Source organism: Clavelina lepadiformis, chromosome 5 (genome assembly GCF_947623445.1).
Source record: "Clavelina lepadiformis chromosome 5, kaClaLepa1.1, whole genome shotgun sequence".
Lineage (NCBI taxonomy): Eukaryota > Metazoa > Chordata > Ascidiacea > Aplousobranchia > Clavelinidae > Clavelina > Clavelina lepadiformis.
This window is the reverse complement of record NC_135244.1, coordinates 4,789,740-4,811,505: the sequence shown is the minus strand read 5'-3', so window position 1 is coordinate 4,811,505 and position 21,766 is coordinate 4,789,740. Positions and strand designations below refer to the sequence as shown.

Here is a 21,766-nt window from a genome sequence, read left to right as displayed (position 1 = left end):
GATGCATCGGGTTTTGCATTGGCAACGTTAGTCAGTATATGTAAGAAAGGAGGCATTCAGGTAAGTGTTTGCAAAAACTGCTTGTGTATTAGGCTCTAATGTGCGTGCATTTGGTAGGTTTTCTCGCTATGGTTGTTGTTTATTTGTGTTCAATCATGCCCATATTGTATTCTAGCAGAGGTTACATTTACTTGCCACTGTGCAGTTTAGTTTGTCTGATTCAAAACGACGGTTGATAGAAGACTACACATTGTTTACATCGTTTTACGCTTATTTTGCATACTATTCTGGGCGGGTTGCTGCGTCAAATTTGCTATTTTACTACAGGAGTGGGTTATTATCTTTCATGACTAGCTCCGTTTGTCAAATTTAAGAAAATCGAACGACTTTACACGATGTTTACTGTTCAACCTGTAAAGTCTTTGTCAAAAACGTTGACTCCGAGTTGATCACTTGTGCACAATCCGCATGTGGTAAGCTTTCATTATAGACTTCGTTATTGAAAATGCTTGGATAATTTTTGTCAAAAACAGCAACTTGACGTGGAAAGTCTCTTCATGTCATCGTAATTCTTCGTTAATTCTTTGGAACTAACCATATGAAACTTGTCTGGAAGTTTTTGTGTGAAACATTGTGGAAAAACTGGTATTACATTGCGTTAAAGGGGTAAAAAGCATAAGATATGGTTTAAATTGTACTTCTTGTATGACGTGAACACTGGAGTAGGAACAGGTTATTGCTGCCACGCTCGGAATACAAAAAAAAGAAACAAAGGAAGGAACTTATAATAAAGAGAAAGGGTGAGGAAGCGTGCGGTGACGTTTTACGGGCTGGTTATGCGAAAAGAAAAAATGGCAACCATGTTGAATGACTAATTCATGTGGGTTGAAATAATGGTTTTTTCTTTCATCAAATACGTGAGTTTCTTTAAACAAAACAGCGGTTTTGTATGAGCACTAGCGGAATTCACCCTATGAAAAATGGTTTAACTCGTGGCTTTAGGCGTTAGGAAATTGGTTTTGTGAGGTCATCATTGTGACGTGTTACCATGCGTGCGCGAGCGCATTAGTGCCTGCGTGTGTTAACTCTGAAGTTTTAACTGCAATCTTCTCAACCTTGGCAATGCCCAATTCGTCATATCTTTCCACGCCTTAAAGACCGCTGGTTATTTCGTTTTATTTACAAAGTTCATGAATACGTTTTGTGCATACAAATGAAACATTTATTCTCCTTCTATCAAGCCATCGACGGCACGTGTCGTATGCTTTTGATTCGTTGGTCTTGCAATACTTTGTTTCTGTTACACCTTACCCAACCGGTACCTACTTACTCCGTGGATGTGTCTTTTGATCTTTACCCTTTCTTCATATTACTTCCTTATTTCGTTATATGAAGTGATTGTACTGCTGTGATATAGCAGCATGTTCACTCTGTTACAACTAATAAAAATAACTGTCTAGTTTTAAATTAACCGTTACCAGCATGTACCTTATCTTTTTGCTAGGACAATAGGATACAGCAGTTTGTGTTAGGTTTAACACCCAATTGTACTGTAACAAGCTATATCTAAAAGTGTTAGAAACGCGCGAGCATCACTGGCAATGGATATATGCAAATATTTGGATACTGAAATATAAACCACTTGTATTGGATTTTGAAGTTTCATCAAAATTCATATAATTTTGCCTGTCAAGTCACTGTTTAGAACAAATTGTTCATCATATACAAGATGAGCATCACGTCAGACGAAGTCAACTTTCTGGTGTATCGCTATCTGCAGGAATCTGGTAAGTTCTTAACTTGGATTTTAAAAGCAGATGTTACATGTTTAATTTGAAATTATAACTTTGTGCAAGATGTGCTCTTGTGCATGGGATGGTGTGGTCCTGGCCCTAAATATTAGGACAGTGAAAGCTTATCCTTGGTTGATGCTGTTATGCCTGATTTGTGTCAGAACAACTACCAGTAGTTATGTTTTAAGTGCTGGTGTCTGTCTGGGTTAGGTCAGCAGTCACGCCACTGGTATTATTATGCAAAACTATAGATTAAAAAGCGTAATTACATCCCCAGGCAAAAGTTAATTTTAAGTTATTGAACTTAGAGACGTGAGGCTGCTGTTTGGATGATTGCTGTTTCTCCTCAGAGCATGCTTAATTCTTAAATTAATTCAGTGTTGTATCAAACACTTAATAATTAACTGAAACATTTAAAACCCGGTGTAAGGCAATTGCATGTCATGATGATATCAATGCCTACATCTTGTAGTTGTTTTTTTTAGTGAGATTTGGTAATATAACTTTCCAAATGACAAATTGCTTATTACCATTCTACATCTTCTACATCTTTATTGCCTGAAAGTTATCTATGAAAACAACAACAACAACTTTTTTATTTCTCTGCTCATATTGTTGTTTATAAAACAGAATGAATAGTGTTTGGATGATTCGCCCTAAAGGGTGCTTTGTGTAACCACAAGGCAAGAGTTTTGTGAACGATTTCTTTGTGCCTTTTATTTGTCTTCAACATAGTTTTGGTTTTGTGCCTTTAGTTTGCTTTGGAAATAAAAATATGCCTTTCTTGATAGGATATTTGTGGATCGTTTGTTTACTGCTTTTTGTTTAACTAAGGATGTGAGTGTCCAAGAGACATTTTCTTTCAATGCTCATATTGTTGTGCAAACTAGATCAGTTTCTCAATGACATTATTGCAGGTCACGTTGCAATAATCACTGCATTTTGGTATTTTGGTAAAGTTTACTTGATTTGTTTTTACTAGGTTTTCAACATAGTGCATTTGTTTTTGGCCTCGAATCACACATTAGCCAGTCTAACATTAACGGAGCCCTGGTACCTCCTGCTGCCCTTATAAGTATTATGCAAAAGGGTCTACAATATGTTGAAGCAGAAATCAGTATTGATGAGGTATGTTGTTTGTTCTAAATTAACACGATGCAGTTACTTAATTAGCAACTATTTTCTGCCTTTAGTAACATGTGTAAAATGAAAGTTTTGTCAAATTAAGTCATCGGCCTATTTTTTGTTTCTTTTTATAGCACTTTTGAATTTCTTCTAATTGATATACATAGGTTGTACTTTAGTAAATAGTAGTATAATTAATTGCAGTATAATAATAATTAGTTATTGTTAAAAATTTACTTTTATCATTCACAATCAAAGTCAATGTTTATTTTAGGATGGAATGATGTTTGAAGGAAGGTACAGTGAAAGCTTATCCTTGGTTGATGCTGTTATGCCTGATGTTGTGTTAGCTAAGCAACAACAGCTTCGTGAGAAAATGGCTGCACAGAAACTAAAAAGTGAACAAGAACAAAAGCTTAACGTTCCTGAAAATATTTTGCAAAATAATGATGAAGAAGTGCCTGTGTGCAGTTCACCACAGACAAGCTCAACATGTGCAACAATTAACGCGAATTCTTCTTCCATGACAACAACAGTTGTAACAGCTGCTACATCAACAACAAGCATAAAGAAAGAACCACAATCAAATGGAGAGAACCGTTTGAGTGGTGAGAATCTATTTCCCACAATACAGTTTTCACTACAGCAGCACACGCCGGAAATTTTTGAAAACAAACCTGCAGTCGTGACATTTTTTTGTTCTATATACTGTACCTTTAAATAGTTTCATACACTAGTTGAAAGATTATGTCCATAGAAAAGGTATACATATAATAGGCCTACTGCTGAATTCTAAGCCACGCAGAGATGTACTGTATCATGGTAAAACGATCATTGCTTTTTACTGAACTCTGCTCTTATTATTATTATTTCTTAGTGAGACCAAGCACTGAACAGATAGAGGATAAGCCGATGGAAGTGGATACCGATCACAGTGAAATCCAAATCTCCTTAAGTAATGCCACAGTTCTACGTGGTCATGATTCGGAAGTATTCATATGTGCCTGGAACCCGATGCAAGATTTGCTTGCTTCAGGGTAGATTTTTACTAGTAATCACATGACTGATGAAGATGATATTATCGTGACTTAAATGATGAATTGTTTTCTTGTTTTTATGCATTAACATAGCTTACTGAAATGCAAGTGTAAGAACGGTACTATGTGAAGTTAAGCTTGTAGCTGTAGTTATGTGCTTTGTTGTTGATAATCTTGCTTTCACATTTAGGTCCGGTGATTCAACCGCTCGAATTTGGAATCTCAAGGAAGATGCTGTGACATCAACATCAGCGCCATCTGCTGGTGGACAGCAACTGGTCTTGCGACATTGTATCAAAGATGGCAATCAAGAAGTTCCTAGTAATAAAGATGTGACATCACTTGATTGGAATGTGAGTACATGATATGTTTTATCGCGATACTGTGGTATTTATGGTATAGCCGTTAGTATTTTCTTGGCCTGGTGTACAAAAATGTAAATTATGATGCTGGCGTAAATTGAAATTTATCCACTACCACTGCTTTCTTTTTAACCATTTGTGTATAGTTGATATTTGTAACGTTCGCAGAAGGTTTGCTATATGAAAGACATGTTAACTACCGACCTAGGCAATGTAATCTTATGTTAAATGTCATATAATGTACATATTATACCTTTGAGTTTTGACTGAATTCATGTACATGGCATGTTCAGTTAACCACATTTGAAACATGACATAACACATAACAGACATTCTAACTTGTCAATAAAACGTAGCTCTATGACAGTAGTGATTTTCTTCCATGTATTTGCACAGTGTGATGGGACTCTATTAGCCACTGGATCGTATGATGGCTACGCAAGATTGTGGGAGACCAGTGGTAAGTTAATTATTAACTTATTATTTCATCATTTTGTCTCATTAACCTAGAGACAACGACAGAACTGAGTCATCGATTACTCACTGTAGTTTATCAACAATTATACCTAATTATTATCAAACAATATTGTCAAAAATTGAACCTAGATTGGAAAGTGAAAACATGGTGTAAACATGGTACTTTTGAGAAAATATTTGTATTACCGCTGTTTATTATGTCGATGTAGCTACTTTTTATTTATTCAACCCCTTTATGCCGGACCTATTAAAAGTTATAACTGATAAGCATAAAAGTAATCAATTTTTATATAACTCAGTTACATAATCATACTTCGTTCGTTGCCTTTAGGTCGCCTTCAAAACGTTCTCGGTCAACACAAAGGCCCCATATTTGCCCTCAAGTGGAACAAAAAGGGCAATTATATATTGAGTGCTGGTGTTGACAAAACCACAATTATCTGGGATGCAATCACCGGCGAAGCAAAACAGCAGTTCCCTTTCCACCAAGGTATGGTGTTTTGCATTAGATGTAGTCACGCATTTTGTAGGAATTAAGCTTGTAGTAGGGATAGCGCATTGCAAGTCATTGTCAGGTCTTATCGCGTTGGTTAGCCCTGTAAGTTCTATGGTGACCGACTTCGTGGAATTCGCTTTTTTCTTCTCTAATTTCTTTCTTTTTATGCTTGTTTTCTATCACCATTTATGGACACGCGCCTTGTGCTGGTGATATTCTAGCAACACTCAAAGTTGCTGTTTAAATATTTTCGTATATTAATTTTTAATATCGCTGTGTGTTGGAAATCGCGGTATTCGAAGACAGATTGCACGTGTGAGCCTCAAGTAACCTAGTACCGCTTCGGTATAATTGGACTGCTTAACATAAACTGTTTGATTGTGTATGACTAAGACGTCAAAAAATAGGCGTGTGGGATATGACTAAGCGTTTTTGGATGACTTCCGAAATCGTTTATTTGTGATTTCAGCACCAGCGCTCGACGTGGACTGGCAGAACAACACCTGCTTTGCTTCTTGTTCCACGGACATGAGCATACACGTTTGTAAGCTCGGAGTCGATCGACCATTAAAGACTTTCGGCGGTCATTCGGTTGGTGATTGTGACGTAACAATACTTTTACCCGCATTGTATTGTTGGTGGCCCTTAGAGTATAACAGAGTTACTGTTTGGAGTTGGCACACCATTTCCTATTCTTATTGTTGACACGGTGTTACGTCACAACAGAACGAAGTAAACGCAATCAAATGGGACCCATCGGGAAGTCTGCTGGCATCTTGTTCGGACGACATGACCTTAAAAGTGTGGTCAATGAAGCAAGACAATTTCGTGCACGACCTCAGAGCGCACAATAAGGAAATCTACACAATAAAATGGAGCCCTGCTGGTCCAGGCTCCAGTAACCCAAACCAAAACCTGATGTTAGCAAGGTAAGCAAGCCGGCTTGTTTCAATTTAATTCTTTAGGCTGTAAAGCGCCACGGAAAATCCCAGCGCCAACGTTCAACGCTTTAAGTGTCTCACCAGACTTTTAAGTAACCAGCTGTGGCTTCATTGTTTCCGCATGACTTGCTCCTAGACCCGGTTGTTTGCTGAACGATTCAAAAATATAGCGCGTCGATTTAGGTCTTTAACTGCTTTGTAAATCTTGGCGAAGTCAACACGCTTTACTTGCGTCATCAAATTTTTGACCTCGGTCACCTTGCTTTATTGCAGTGCCTCCTTCGATTCAACGGTCCGGCTTTGGGAATTAGAGAAGGGTGCCTGCCTTCACACGCTCACCAAACATCACGAACCAGTCTACAGTGTTGCTTTCAGTCCGGATGGAAGATTACTTGCTAGCGGTTCCTTCGACAAGTGTGTTCACATATGGAGTACACATGTAAGTCTAACGCAAACGCGAATGTGTTGTCTTTTTTGTTTATCTCTTTCCAGAAAAGGAGCTAACCGCGAAGTTTCTTGGAACTTTTAATTTCGCGTAACGAAATGCAGCATCCTTCCCAATGAAGGTTAAATGCAGTATTTCTTATTTCAGACTGGGCAGCTGGTACATAGCTACGAAGGCACTGGAGGGATATTCGAGGTTTGCTGGAACGCTGCTGGTAATAAAGTGGGCGCGAGCGCGTCCGATGGCACGGTACGCATCACCGACAATATGACGTCATACTAATGTTGTCTCAAAGCGTTTTCTTGGTTTTCAATTATTCATTTTGGACGTTTGTTTTTGCAGGTATGCGTTTTAGACTTGAGGAAATGAAGACGACAAGTTGCGTGACGAAAGTCGTCGTTCTTTTGCTTACTACCGCCACCCGCCGGATGGTCGCGTTACGGCGTAAGCGGTGTGACGTTGCCTGCTGAGGTTTTGTCGGCCAACAGGAATTGGGCAGAAAATCGGTGACCGGTGACCAGTCTCGCCATGGATCCAGTTGCCAATGTTGTTACCTTTCATTAAGATTTCTATTTTTGTTGTGTTATGTTGTTTCGTGGCTGCAGCAACTGTGGATTAGTAGGACAGCAGCAAGAAAGTCAGGCTGCCGCCCATGAAGGTATTCAACGCGCGAACAGAGGTCCATTTTACGTGTCTTAAAACAATGTCTGATCTCAAGAATATTCCACTATTCTATTTGGAAATCTCCATAAAGATGTTCGAGTGCTAAAAAGTTTGTAACTCGTAATATTCTTGTAATAAACAAGCTCATGGTCGTATCTGTTAAAAACTGCTGGTAAAGCTTCCGCTTTTTTCATGTCATGTCCTACAATATTTCGCTTTCGTGCTGTGTTTCAAATTTCGTGTAAACGATGTCATTTCTTGTAGCGAAGCTTACGTATTATTACGTCATCTAATGACGCCATAGCCTCTCTACCTAACCTATTCTGAATGCCTCAAAATTCTTAAATATTTTTTATCACGTCACAATGCTTGTTGTGGTTATTTGCGCAATAAAAATGAAAACTTTCTTGACTTCCTATAGTAACAACTGTTAGCCAACTTCAGAATTAATATTTTAATGTGTGCATACACTTCAGTGTTATATAACAAAGAACAAGCAAAGCAAAACCTTGCATGCTTTGTCACCTTGAAAGTGACGTGAACATCGACATCCAATAATAAAAGAAAGCGGTACCGTTGGACGGCAGTTGCTAGAAAGCAACAGTAATTGCACAAATAGTATTTTTTACAGCAGAAGGCCTACACTTGGCAGGCTAAAGTATCAGACTTGCTTTACTTGAAAATCGCAAACATGTAATAGACTTAGCTTGGATATCAAATTATTCTATCGCCTTGTATTCCTCCGGTTTTCCCACAAGACAACAGGACGCTCAAGGTTTTTCAGTATTAAGTCCGTATACGCTAATTACTTAACGATTTGGTTTTCCCTTTTTTATTTGTTCCTTTTCCCACTCGCTGAGCTTCCGCTTTAGCGTCGGGACTTTCTTTTTTCGCGGTTCCGTTTGTGACCGAGTGTTCATATCCGCTGTTTTTGCAGTTCCGTATCCTTCGTCATCGCACTGGGTCGACAGCGGGTACATTACTGGTAAAAAAGGCCCTGGACCGTATTGCAGTTTTTCAGTAATGTAGCCCCCATTCTCGAAAGTAGTAAACTCGTGTGCTGTTTGACTTAACCACGGATTAATGACGTTCTTCTCCACGTCATTACGCATAGTTTGCTTATGGTTAACTGGTTTCTGTAGTAGCACGTTAGTATGCTCAGCCCTGTGGGGTGAATGCACTTGTTGGTATGAGGTGTTAGGTGACGCTGAATGTCCGGTGTAGTTCATAAGAAGATGCGGGGCTTGATTGGAAGATAAAATTCCGGGTAAATCATGACGCCTTTGTATTGGGTGTGCCTAAGTAGGAATAAGAATATAGGTCACCGTTAAAAAAATAAGCGAGGTTTTTGTTATTATAGGTTTGAGTTGAGTTGTAAAAAATTTTTTTTCCTTACTAGAGTGTTAGCTGGATTCCCGACGTGACTGTTTTCATCAACGGTTTGTTTTGTTTTCTTTTTTTTTCTAAAGAAGCATCTATCAAAAAAGAGCATTATTGGTATCATAAATTGGTTGAAAAAGTTAGAACCTTTCCTACAACCAGTTTGACCATGAAGTATAGCCTAACTAGCATGGCCCTATAACCAGGGTCCTTTGACCTAAGAAGCCTAACTAGCAGGGTCATATTACAAACATGGGATTAACCTTTAAAATCAGAAAGGTAATAGGTTGGTTCGACCCTCACGCATGGGGGTAAAGTTATAAGGAGCGTATATCATTGCTTATTCTCTTACAAATATATGGCGACAATGATCATAACAAGGACGAGGACACCTCCAACTGCGATTCCGACTGCATAACGCCAATCAAAGGTTTCATCTTTCTTTTCGTTGCCAGTAGTTATCTCTGCAAAAATGGTAACACGATTATGTTGTTTAAACTTTTCAAAACTTGGCAAAGATACTGCAGGAGATATAGATGAAAAGTTATACAAGAGATGCTATTGCTATAAAGGCGATTGCCATGCTGAGGACGAAATTTAGAGGATAGACATTAACAGAATCAAAGTATAAAAAAGCAAACAGAGTATGTACAACAATTTTTCTTGTTGGAACCTATATTTATAAAAACGTAACCTTGTAATCACAACAGATTATGCTTTCTGAGAACATGACAAGCAAGCAAGAATATAACATGTAATCTGAGCGCGTACGACAAAAGCAGTTATAAAAAAATAATATATACGTATAAGCTATGCAAGTAGGTGATAGGCGCCACGGTCGTAACCTATAAACTAGCGATATGTTGTAGACAGCATTAGGCGGTAAAAGTCAAGGTTTGTTGCTTGAAATGGTGTCAAACCGCTTACTTATTTCACTTGCCGGCGCCGCTGGTCTTGGTGGGATAAAATTTTGCCCTCCTGCCTGGGGATGTTTTCTGTAAAAATCAATACAAAGTTTGAAACCGATATAAAGACAGCAATAAAAAGGCACTGGTTCACTAAAGACCACAAGCGTTTTAGATAACCACAGTCGTTCACAAGTGTATATATTTTTTCTTCTGATATGTATGTACGATGAGCATAATTGACGCAAATGAAATAAAATATTCAAAATGAGGTTTACTTTGCTTGTTCTTTTTTCCTCAGGAAGTTAGAGAGAATAACTTTACCGCCGTTTGGCTGTGGAGGTTTGGGCGTCGTTATGGGTTTCTTGCGACCCGGTTTGGGTTTGGGTTTGGGTTTAGGTTTAGGTTTAGGTTTAGGTTCTGGTTTCTTCTGGGTAAATGAGAATGTATCTGAAATCAGAAAAATTATGGAAACTGATATAAATATACTCAATATAGCACGTGAAATGGTTTACATTACATAATTTTATAGGTTTGCTTGTAATGGTTACATATGAACCATCCAATCAATAATTAGCAATCTTTAATGCTCTTAGCGTTTTTGTGATAAAGTTCCGGCTGTGAAATTCAATTAACGTCAGCTACACGTACGACTTAATCTGCAGTATACGTTATTTTGTAAGAGGCTCTTATAAAAAATATTGTGCGCATTATACAACAACACCTATGTCTGTAAATTACGACAATCTTTAAAAGAATACTTTTAAAGCCTCCCGGTTCTTTAGTTGCTTTGTATTTCAAAAGGAAGCCTTGATGGCCAGCGGCAGCAGTATCAGCAAGGAGATCCAACCGCACTTGATTGCCTAAAGTTGACAAAACTAATTGCTATCAAAATGCTCGAGGCCTGTGAGGCCATACAAGTGGAACATACAAAGCACTAATAAGGTCACGTTTTACGCGAACGATGTGAGTTTTGACATGACATATCATAAACATTTTTGCTCGATTGCCTACATTTTTCATTTGTTCAAGTGTTTCTTTTATGTGGGCCTTATCGTAATATTAATAAAGATTTGTTGATGTCAAATTTTTTATAATGTAATTGTCTAAAAAAAATTTTATTTTTGTACAAAATTAGAACATTATAATTACAGTATAAAGGGAACTAAACTTTTAAAATTGCAAAGCATTGACTCGAACAAAACTTCTTGCCTAAATCAAAATAACATTTTTACCGTAAGAAACGTAGTCGCCCGGTCTCTTTTTACCACAAAAAGTTCCCTGCAAAATAATCTAATTTAAAGAAACGGCCAGTCAGAATGTTGCCAAAGAAACAAAAATATTTTAGCTCTCGGTAGCAGCACATAATGACTCCTGAGGGCATGTCACGATAAAATGATTAGCCTTGATTAGAATTTTTCTACGATCGTAACTGAATTAAATCCAACACTACAATCAGAAAGCTTGAAGTTAAATTTTAAGCTTTAAACTAAAGGCAGCATGTTATTTTATCCACCTTCAAATTGGTGGTGTTCATGGTTTGCCGGTGGGTATATACAGTTGGGCAAAATCGTTGCTTTACAAATGTAGATTTTTGATAAATCATCTTTGTCATATACTGCATCATACCGTATACTTACTATTTTGCTGCTTGTTTTGAGCTCATAAAATACTAGTGATTGAGTATAACAATTGTTTATTGATCCGGTCAAGTTTAAATTGTAGAAGGCCAGTTTGATACGCTGTGATGGATTGGAAGCAATTCTGGGTTTTCAAAATAAAAAAAAATTATTTCCAGTAGAGCATAATCACAGAAATGCAAAATGTTTTTAACGCGACATCCTCCTATTTTGTGTGTTCAATGTCTAATTTGCAACATGACAAATTTCTAGCTGCGACGCTTGGTTGCTGACACTTAGCACTAACATCCATGAGCACTGCAATTGTGTCGTTATTCCATGCGGGTAGCCGGGACTACTGAATTCCAGCCATTTTTTCCCCGCGTGCAGATTGTGAACGCAGTGTTTCCCTGAAACGAACACAATGTGAAAATGATGATACCTTAAAAGTTAGATACTTATAAAAACTTCGGCTTACATGCAGGTGGTTTCAACTTGGATTGCGTCGTTGATAAATATTGAAGAAATAGTAAGACGAGTATGATGAGCGGCTTCATGATTTCACGAACAATTTAAATGCGGTTCCAGGTCTGACCTTTGTCGAAAACATGGCCTAATAAATATCTGTAGAATTCTTGAAAACAATGGTGAACGTTAAAAACAATGTTGTGTTGTTTTGGAAAGAATCAAAGCTTGATTTTATATAATCTTAAAAGCCCATGATGATTTCTAAACCTGTCGTCAGAGTTTCTCAATTTTTCGCAAATTCAAATAGAAAACTTACGTAAAACACAGTAACTTTTCTTACTAAGCGTGTACAGTATATTCGATTCATTTTACAATTAAATTTAATATAAATTGCTGTAACTTTTTCTTTGTTGGTATGGGCTATGAGTTTAATCTTTCTCGAATTGCTTTTTTTTCGAAAAAAGTACCAAATCCTTGTACCGAATTACTTTCTTCAAGAAATTTTAGTTGATCGCGGTACGTAGTAGATACTTTTCAAGTAATTATTTCAAGTGTTTGAGAATTATATTCATCAAAACTTCCTTTGAAATAAAATGCTGATTATAGTTACTGGAGTTACCGGTAGTAGGGCTACAACAGAAGCAAAAACTGCACTTACAGTAGGATTCGCTGTACAAAAAATACCGGTATAAAGTATCAAACTACTTTTTGATACTGTACTGAACACCGGTACCGGCACATTTTTGCCAAGTACCGGTACCGTTACCAACAGTACTTTCGAACCACCTCTGATATTGAGAACACTGATTATTTAAGCTCCTTCACACCATTTAAACCCCTAACGTTATTTATTTGACACCAAGTCATAAAACTGTAAAAAACAGTTATTTATTACTTTCGTAGTTAGTATAAGCCAGAAACAAATATTGTTTGTTAACGTCAGCAAGTGCATCTGTCTAATGCAGAGGTGACGAACCTGCGGCCCGCCAAACAATTTTGTGCGGCCCACCAAACGATTTGACAAACGCCCATACATGCAAGGCATATAGGACTTATAGGAAATTCCTATGCCATACCGTCCGGAAATGGTTGCCATACCGGTATGGGTATGGGTTGCCATACCGTCCGGAAAATTCCGGACATGTCCGGAATTTAGGGTTAAATTTTGCGTCCGGGAGACCAGCAGTCTTGAACGAAGCGTCCGGTGAGACCAGCAGTCTTGAACTTTCTTTCACCTGTTTCTAATCTTTGCGCAATGCGATATCAAAAGCTGATAGCACAATTGAGTCGCAGCAGTATGTCTTCAATAGATTGCCGCACTCAATCGATGTATTTTTTGCGGCCGCGGGAGCAGCTAAAAATCTGCCAAATGAAGCGGTTGTGCTTGAATGCTAATTATTATGCAAAATGTTAAAAAAATTGTGCGGCCCGCTTGCTCAGCCGTAACTGACAAAGTGGCCCGCGTCATCGAATAGGTTCGTCGCCCCTGGTCTAATGACTGGTTCTGACAAACACGTCACAATTATCCCATATAACTGGAACCATACCAGTTACAATAAAACGATAAAATATCACGTTAAAACAAGCCTCTTGCTAATGGTACCGAATTGCAGAGATTTAAATCACGAATTTTTCAGAGAAATTTGAAGTTATGGGAAAATATTTTTGAATAATCGAGATCAGCGTAATTAACTATTTATAAAGCTGAACTTTCTTTCCAGACTCAAAATCGTGTTCATGAGTGATACTATTAAAAATACTACATTAATTAGTGCCTATATGTGTAAAAACTATTTCCGGTATTTTCACTTTTCGTTGGCCCATATTCTTACAACACCTTAGGTCACTGTATTAACTTATAGCCTTGTTACTAATTACATGTTGTTACTTCTACTTTAAACGTTAACCTCTAACATTCAGTTCACGAAACGTTTAAACAATAATGGTATGACCTTTTGTGCTTATTATAGATTTTGAAGTTTTTCCCTAAAACTATTGAGTGAGTAAGTATGTAATGCCGAGAAATACCTCCATAAAATTCATTTTGCCAGGAGCGATAAACAAACATAAACCGGTTTCTTTTATAAATCACGCTTATGTTGCTTGTGTATTTGTTGTGTGATAAACATGTCGAAACCATCTTAAAAAATACAGTACAGTACGTCTAATTATTGGCTGATGTAAAGCTACGTTTACTTAATGTAAGGCAACTTATGTTATCCGTAATCAGTTACTGTAACTTTCGGGAACGAAATTTGTTACATAGGCTGATCGTTGTAACGACATAAGAAGGTAACGTGTAATTATAGTGCTGAATACCTGTCGTTTTAACGTGTCAAGGAAATCTTGACCGTAAATTGCCTCAGCGTCTTAATTACCTTGATCAGGAAAATTTTAGAAACATTAAAAGGCATAATTATTTTTGATCCTCCGTTTATTGCAATTTGAGATCTATCAACCGTTCTTATTAAGAAAAATTTACAGCAATTGTTACTGCTTTGTAAGATCTAGTATCATCTATACTCTATACTTTCTATAGGCTCCTGCCGACTGTTTGAGTAGGACTACGATGTTGCACAGATAAAAAGATTAAAAAAACACAGATTTCAAAAACTTAACAAATTTTTTGAAGTGGAAGTTGTTTCATTAACGCAATTCGACGTTCTGTCAAGCCAACACACCGTGGGAGGCCGAATGAAATTAACATTTAAGTGCTTTAACAAATTTGGAATCTACAAAGCTGCAAACAAAAGAGTGGTGATAATAATCGATTACACAAAGAAGGTTGCTTGACTTCGGGATGCTTTCAAAATTATACTACACAAAATGAGATAGGTTTCAAAGTTTATCCTGTCTGAGTCACGGTAATTCAATCCTTAAAACGTTCTTACTTTACCAAATACAAGGTGGTGGTAGGCAGATTAAGAATTACTCGAAATGAGATAAATGAAAGTAGGCTAATGTGTGAAAGTTTCATCGTTTCAATTTCGAAAACGAGATAAAATATTTTTCCCTTTTCGTCACTGGATATCGAACACGGTTCATGAGCCGCACATAATTGCAAGACCAGCGCTCGAACCAATCGGTTTCTAAAAGTTACAAAAAAAAAATTTGATCATAAAAATCAGTGCTCAAAACAAATCAGTATAGCTAAGCTATACTCATGCGAAAAAGACTTTAAAATATTACTTTTATTTTTGGCAGACTTGGCAAAACTACATATACACAAAGTGGTTGCTAATAGGACTGCGTGTGGTGTATATCGCTATCAGCATAATATTTATTTTCTATCGAAAAAAATGTTTAGGCTAAGTTCAGTTACAACTGACACCATAAAAGAAATCATGTAAAAACAACAGTAATTAAGCCACTCCAAAGTAACCAAACATGCAAGTACATGCAAAGACAAAGACATATTAATTGTAAATAGCTAAATTGCATTATCTGTGATGTAGCAACATAGTGTAGAATTATATATTCCTTACTTACTAAGTTTTTAGTAATTTACGTTTAAAAACCCTAATATTGCCTGAATCTACTGCATCGTTTTGTCGATTCACAAAGAGTAACTGGTAATTTTTATTATGAGCGTTTATCAAAATTACAAAATATTACCAAAATAATAAAATGCTGAGATTTTTTCGACAGGGATAAAAATGACCTATTAATATGACAAAAAGGCTTTCAAAATAAAAAAGCAAGTAGGCTAACTGAACCAACAAAACAATTTGTCATAAATTATGCTGTCTCCACTTAAAGTCGCAACAAATAACCTTTTTCATGGAGACTTGAAAAATAATTTCTTTTTTATTATACCCTTTCCTAGATCACTATTTTGGTCAGGCTATAATCTATATAGAGATACTTCTAGAAGTGGCTATACCTGTCTAAAAGACATCACACCTGACTTTCGCCTCTTCGCAGAAATAAGCGAGCTTACTTGTTCGACATTCACATGTCAAGTGGACGAACACGTATTAGACTTGCGATTGGAACAACGTTGTTAATTTATGTAGCCTTGAGCGTTTTGTTCTGAAACTTGTTGTTGTCGATTTCATTTGGGACAAGCTGGTCGATTTTCAATAAACTGTACTTTTTGACATTGACAAAACATCAATAAAACTTGAAAACCATCATTTTCGGCTACTCTCGCTTGTGATGGTGAGACATGAATGTACGCAAAAGTAAAAAGATACTCATAATTGCGAATTTGAATACATAAACCATAATTACGCTACTGTAAATATGCTTCCTGCAAACCTTAGTATTTTCAGTCTTTAAACAGTCGCACCGAGAAAAAAGACGTAAAGGCTAAAATTTTTTTCATCAAATAAAAGATTTTGCCAATAAGTTCTAATTTTTTTGGAAAAACCTTTTTCATGAAGCTCTTGCAAAGTTACAATAGGCTCCAACGCGCTGCGAGAAAATTATATTTATTTTTTATATATTTGTTATTCTTTGTTTATTTGTAGCATAGATTTATTAAAATAAAAACGAAAATCTTATCGACCTTTTACATAAAAATATAATTTTAGGAATATTTAAATCTTTTTTGTTCAAAATTAATGTTTTACAGCGGCCCTTAGTGATATGTACGCAATTTATTTTCAGTCGGTAGAGGCGATAAACGCCGTGATCAAAACAGTAAACACATGCAATCAGGGTTGCCAACTGGTATATTTATATACCAAATTCCAGAAATCTGGAATATTTCAAATCTGTTTGGTATGCGATTTTTTCGTTTGGTATATTTTGGAAAACTGGTATATTCTTGGTATATTTTTGAAATTAAAAAAACTGTTTCTGAATTTCTACCACAGATTTACTTTACAATCTGGCAACCCTGCAGTAACAGACTAACAGTAGAGTGTAGGACTGAATTTACTGAAACTGAACTGCTGAGTGCTGACTGTCACTCACTGTTCTCAGCCGTCTTGAGAAAACGGTAGCTGGGCGCTAAATTTAGTTGGTTTATAAGGCGTTATACGATAAATTCAAAATTGAATAATAATGGCATCAAGGAAATGGAAACCACGTTATGATGGTCAACGAAAATTTCGTTCAGAATGGTCTCATGAATTTCCTTGGATCTCTAAATCTAGTGATGGAGGAGATGCACCTTATTGCAAACTTTGCAGATGATGAAACTAATGCTAATCCAGAACCCATTTATGTGGGCTAAAACTGATCTGCAGTGTTTTGCGTTAACAATAGTCACTAATCAATAAAACTAGTCATATTATGAATTAAACAGTCAAAGTAACGTTTTTCTGTAAGTTAGATAGCTTTCAAAAATTACTCCTAAAGTTGGTGTGTGTGTAAAAAGTGTTTTTACATTAACGTTTCATTTGCTTTTTCAGATCTGTTTGGTATAAATTTGGTATATATTTTTGCAGATTGGTTTGGTATACATTTGGTATATAATTTTTTGATATTTGGTATATATTGCTCTGCAAAATCTGGCAACCCTGCATGCAATTGAGTTCACAATCATCTTCGAGACTTCGACTTACAGCAGCGTTATTGCCGTACTGTGTCAGTGACTACATGCCAGTAAAAGGTTAAGGTTATGTGAAAACATGGCCTATTATACACTGACCGGGTGTAACAAGGTCGGAGGAAACTTAAAACGAGTAATCGTGTTGTGCAGTACCAGAAAGTTGTTTTTAAGACATGCCAAGACAGGTTGGCACACCGGTTTGAGCGGTGCTAGATCCACTTTGTTTCGAAATGATCATTTTCCCACAGTACCTTTAAACAATAATGCCGCACTTACTTTTGCTTACCAAACCACATTGAATTGTGAAAGGATTTCCTTGCAACACCGAAATTTTTCAGCATCGACACAATGCCTTTCGTTGAAGCGAGACTCAAAAAACTTTGTTACAAAACTGGCTTATAAGTTTGATGATTGGTTAGCTTCTGTATCGCCTGCAGGCAAGAAGTATGCTGATATGTTGACTGCAGGAGCAAGGGTGCTCTGGGCAGATTTAAAAATCTATTTTGTTGTGAGAAACAGATTACGAATGGACCCTAATGCTCATACAACTTACAATGAAGAAATGGTGGTCCATTCAACCAACCGAGACTTCATAAAAATGGCTCCATTGCTACCAATACTTATGATGCCTTTTGGATTTTTCCTGTTAATTTTGCCTGTATCTTTATTTCCACGTTATGTTTTGCCGCTGTCATTCTGGACAAAATCGCAGAGGATAACATTTTTTCAGCAGATTCATCAAGAGCGGGCACTTTATTATGGTATAATCCTGAATCACATGAACTATCACAAACTAAATTATCCTAATCCGAATACTCGTTACATTCTTGATGACATTTGCAACACTATTACCACCGGATCTATCCCAACAAACTTTTTATTAAAATCCTTCAAACCTCTCTGCAAAGCAATGGAAAGCCCATTCAACTTGGACAACACAGTGAATGTACTTTTGAGTGCTTTCTGTCGGACAGTTATGGTTTCACCATATCAACCTTCACCATGGAAGTGTCATCGGTTGCGTAAGAATGCCAATCTCATTCTTTCTTTAGACGATAAAATTAGAAAAGAAAATCTTTTGCATAAATTAAGCCATGGAGACATCAAAATTGCAACATTAATGCGAGGCTTAAATAGTGCTGCTTTATCATATGAAGCAAATGTGTACTGGTTGGAAAACTGGTTAAAGCTGAGCCAAAATTGTGACGGTGGCGATGTTTGGTTTTTGCTACATGCTATGGTTCTATTATCGACAAACTATACTGAACTAAAATACAAACGCAAGGTGTTTGGATAGTTAGTGGAATTCTTGTATTGCCTTGTAGTTGGGTTTTCATTTTATTTTGGTCCAAAATTGCCATAACTGTGTTTTGTAATTTTCTGTGATAATAATTTTCTCATAACTGTATCGCATGCAAAACTCAAAGTTTCTCAGCTAGTTGCACTTGCTGCATTTTAGACAATATGGATGCTTCATTAATAAGATATGTTTGTGTTTGAGAAGGTCCATATTGTATGCAGCATTTTATATATGTAGCTTCAAAATTGTTTGAGATACTTAAGTGTACTATGTGAATTTATGTCGTTTTTAACCAGATTGCTTTATGATTATTATTTTTAAAAGACCCTGAAAGTCTACGTAATGTACCAGCTCACCTTTAAGGCATTATTTGTATATGTTGTTCATGTGAACATTTGAATTTTTTGTTTATTGTTTGCTCATCGCGTGTTGCAACTAATAGTAATATGTTGTACTGGAGTTTGTTTCATTTGTTATTCATCGGTGTAGCTACATTTTCATTTTGTTTGGAATCTCATTGTTGCTTGTTTGAACATACTTGTTATTTAATATTTATAAACTTAATTGATGAACTTAAACATTTGTTTGCAAATTAGTTTTTCACATATGTTTAACTGTAATCCAATTGATATAAATCAAAACCCAGATGAAATGAACATGAATGCTGGTAACAGTGTATGCCTGTTTCTATACTAAGTTTGATTGGCAATATGCATTAACATCTTATTGCAAACAAGCAAAATATTTTCAGTTTTCCTTTATTCCAATTCATATCAAACTATTCACCAAAACCAACTATTAGCTGACGTTTTGCCGTAAAAACAATCAAGACTTTTAATTTTGAATACTTTTTGAGAAACATAATAATTTATGTGAATAATTAATTAATTTATTTGTTTTCAAATCGATTGGGTATTTCATAGTGGACATCCCTGGTTGTAATGACTCAAGTCACTTTATCATATTGCTTGACTGCACTGCATAATGCAGTAGTTCCCAAACTAAGGTCCGCATGCCTCTGGGGGGACTGCGAAAGTGGCACAGGCTGACAGGGGGTCAACGAGTTATACTTCAATTCCTCATGAATAACTTATTAAATAACAATTTTGAGTTTGGGGGACTGCGAGACAGGAATTATTGCAGCTATGAGACTGAAAGTAGAATAGGTTATTAAAGTATCAAAGTTATTATACAAAGCGCTACAAAGTTGTTCACCGTACATTGTCAGCTGTTGTACGTAAAACAATGCAAATACATTTAACAGTAGCCTATTTTGAGTCGGTTTAAGACATAAAAACCAAACATTTTTGCTTCATACGTTTGGGGTGGGGTGACTAAATGCAGGAGTTTTAGACCTAGGTGTTAAAAAAAATTTTGGATCACTTCAATGCAGTTTGAAACACATCACTGCATACGCGAATAATATTTACTCGTTATTATGCTTAGCTTCAGTGGAGTATCTAGAATTGCGACGAAAGGAAGGGGGCAAAATGTTTTTAAAGCCCGGTCAAAAATTCCCACGTTTGTTCACCTGGCGAAAAATGCACGGATCGAAAATTTTTTGGTTTTTACGTTTTAAAAACCACTTTAAGCTGCCTCAAAATAAATTTTTCACGTTTTGAATGCTTATAATGTACAATAGCTGTTAAATTATGAGTACAATTTTTAAGCATTTTCTAAAACGATTTTGAAACGCCGTATAGCCTAAAAGGATTTAGTAACGTATATACAGGGCCGGATTTAGACCATGAGAGGCCCTAGGCTATTCCATTTGTGAGGCCCTTTATTTTATTTTTGAAGTCAGATTCGACTGTGCGTGCAAAGCAACCAATGTTCCAAAAACAAAAAAAAAAACAAGACACTATTTGCATGTTCTTAATTTTGGGATGTCTTTGGTACAAAATGGTATACCAAAGGTGTCAAGATGTCCAAAAGACGAACCCCTGCCCTAAAAATACGACGTAAGGTTCTCTAAAGCAATTAAAGCGGCATCAATCCCAAACTTCGAAATTGAATTTCGAGGCCCCTGGATTTTGAGGCCCTAGGCTTCAGCCTGCGTAGCCTATTGGGTAAATCCGGCACTGGGTATATACAATGACTTTGCGATAATTTCCGATAAGCGGTTGCATGCAAAGGAATGCGATAAACAAAAGGAAATAACAATAGAAAAGAAAGATGTAAAAACGCATATGGTCCGATACCCCTCCTCTAAATACGTGAGTGCTTAGCTCAGCAAACACCAAAGCCTATATTTAATCTGAATGTCAAGTATTTGAAGTTTTAAGTTAATTTGGGCAAGAAATGATGCTAAGAGGTAGCAAATCTTCGCAAGTTAATTCCCAGACAATAAAAAAGTGAAATTTGATGCATTTCGTTCTATACCTTGTAAATCCAAAATATTCCGGGAAAGCATGTCAACGGACTCCATAGGAAGCATTGCTACGTCTTCTGCACTTCCCAATGACTGACATTGCCAAACTGTCAACTGTCATTAGCAACAAACAAACCTTCACACAAACTGTCATTGACGATGACACTCAGGATTTGAAAACGTTTGAGATTAATATGGAAGAAATGTCAAAAACACGTTTAGAAAAACCCTCACTGCTTTATATACTGTAATTATTGAAAACATTATGAGGACGGGAATCTTTAACGCTATTAAACATAGCACACCACGTTTTTCGATATGGTAAACTCACGCAAAAGTTGTTTATAGCAAAACAAACACATTTCGAATCACGTACAGGCCTACAAGTGACGATTACAATTGTTGCGTCACGATCTGGACCGGGTTATATCAACTTGCATTTATTGTGCAAGAAAACATTGTGCAAACACTCTGCAATTTAATTTTAAAATCTAAATCACTTAAGTAAGCAGTCCAGGTCAACGAAACTTAAGTTAAAGTAACCAAATTTCCTTTACACTTAATCGCAGCGTGCCTCAAGATGTCAAGGTTAATTCAAGGGCGGATTAGCAAACTGAAACAGTTCGGCATTTTTACAAGTAGATCGGCCCAGGACATGATCAATTTTTTATAAAAAGGGAACAATTGACTCGATTCAACAAAAAACGTAACTCATTGACATGACTCGAGTCATTACAACACTGGTAGAATGATTAGCTCTTTACTCCAGCTACAAAGCTCTTTTTAGAATCTTTAATCAATGGAGGTTTGGCGGCACGTAGCGGTAAATTGACGACATTAAGTGAATCGCTAAAGGCAATAGACATTAGACATCGTCGGAACAG

At 36.6% G+C, this 21,766-nt stretch overlaps 3 protein-coding genes across 3 annotated transcripts; 2 read left to right on the top strand and 1 right to left on the bottom strand.

Moving 5' to 3' along the window:
• The first annotated feature begins 1,482 nt into the window (after nucleotides 1–1,482).
• Nucleotides 1,483–7,750, top strand: LOC143460137 (F-box-like/WD repeat-containing protein TBL1XR1). The gene is made up of 12 exons (XM_076957536.1): nucleotides 1,483–1,787; nucleotides 2,776–2,921; nucleotides 3,193–3,526; nucleotides 3,796–3,955; nucleotides 4,146–4,308; nucleotides 4,714–4,777; nucleotides 5,126–5,284; nucleotides 5,760–5,881; nucleotides 6,017–6,219; nucleotides 6,505–6,670; nucleotides 6,824–6,925; nucleotides 7,019–7,750. Exons 1-12 carry the CDS (start codon nucleotides 1,730–1,732, stop codon nucleotides 7,043–7,045), a joined length of 1,704 nt encoding a protein of 567 aa, XP_076813651.1. The 5' UTR covers nucleotides 1,483–1,729; the 3' UTR covers nucleotides 7,046–7,750.
• Nucleotides 7,751–7,778: 28 nt separating this feature from the next.
• LOC143460140 (uncharacterized) lies at nucleotides 7,779–12,496 on the bottom strand. Its single transcript, XM_076957540.1, has 10 exons — nucleotides 11,722–12,496; nucleotides 11,551–11,653; nucleotides 11,265–11,388; nucleotides 10,860–10,905; nucleotides 10,386–10,487; nucleotides 9,903–10,074; nucleotides 9,647–9,714; nucleotides 9,072–9,183; nucleotides 8,736–8,814; nucleotides 7,779–8,637 (listed from the first exon to the last, which is right to left on the bottom strand). The coding sequence occupies exons 1-10, from the start codon at nucleotides 11,798–11,800 to the stop codon at nucleotides 8,149–8,151; spliced, it is 1,374 nt and encodes a 457-aa protein (XP_076813655.1). The 5' UTR covers nucleotides 11,801–12,496; the 3' UTR covers nucleotides 7,779–8,148.
• Nucleotides 12,497–16,486: 3,990 nt separating this feature from the next.
• LOC143460912 (LETM1 domain-containing protein 1-like) lies at nucleotides 16,487–19,162 on the top strand. Its single transcript, XM_076958593.1, has one exon. It carries the CDS (start codon nucleotides 17,291–17,293, stop codon nucleotides 18,506–18,508), a length of 1,218 nt encoding a protein of 405 aa, XP_076814708.1. The 5' UTR covers nucleotides 16,487–17,290; the 3' UTR covers nucleotides 18,509–19,162.
• The last annotated feature ends 2,604 nt before the right edge of the window (nucleotides 19,163–21,766 follow it).

Excerpts from the sequence above, each read along its gene's own strand:
- LOC143460137 (XM_076957536.1), top strand. The coding sequence starts at position 1,730 with ATGAGCATCACGTCAGACGAAGTCAACTTTCTGGTGTATCGCTATCTG. Across the intron at positions 2,922-3,192 it reads CAGAAATCAGTATTGATGAG|GATGGAATGATGTTTGAAGG; the intron begins GTATGTTGTTTG and ends TGTTTATTTTAG. Across the intron at positions 6,926-7,018 it reads CGAGCGCGTCCGATGGCACG|GTATGCGTTTTAGACTTGAG; the intron begins GTACGCATCACC and ends TTGTTTTTGCAG.
- LOC143460140 (XM_076957540.1), bottom strand. The coding sequence starts at position 11,800 with ATGAAGCCGCTCATCATACTCGTCTTACTATTTCTTCAATATTTATCA. Across the intron at positions 9,184-9,646 it reads GGCGCCGGCAAGTGAAATAA|AGATAACTACTGGCAACGAA; the intron begins GTAAGCGGTTTG and ends CCATTTTTGCAG. Across the intron at positions 8,638-8,735 it reads GGAATCCAGCTAACACTCTA|GCACACCCAATACAAAGGCG; the intron begins GTAAGGAAAAAA and ends ATTCCTACTTAG.
- LOC143460912 (XM_076958593.1), top strand. The coding sequence starts at position 17,291 with ATGGCCTATTATACACTGACCGGGTGTAACAAGGTCGGAGGAAACTTA.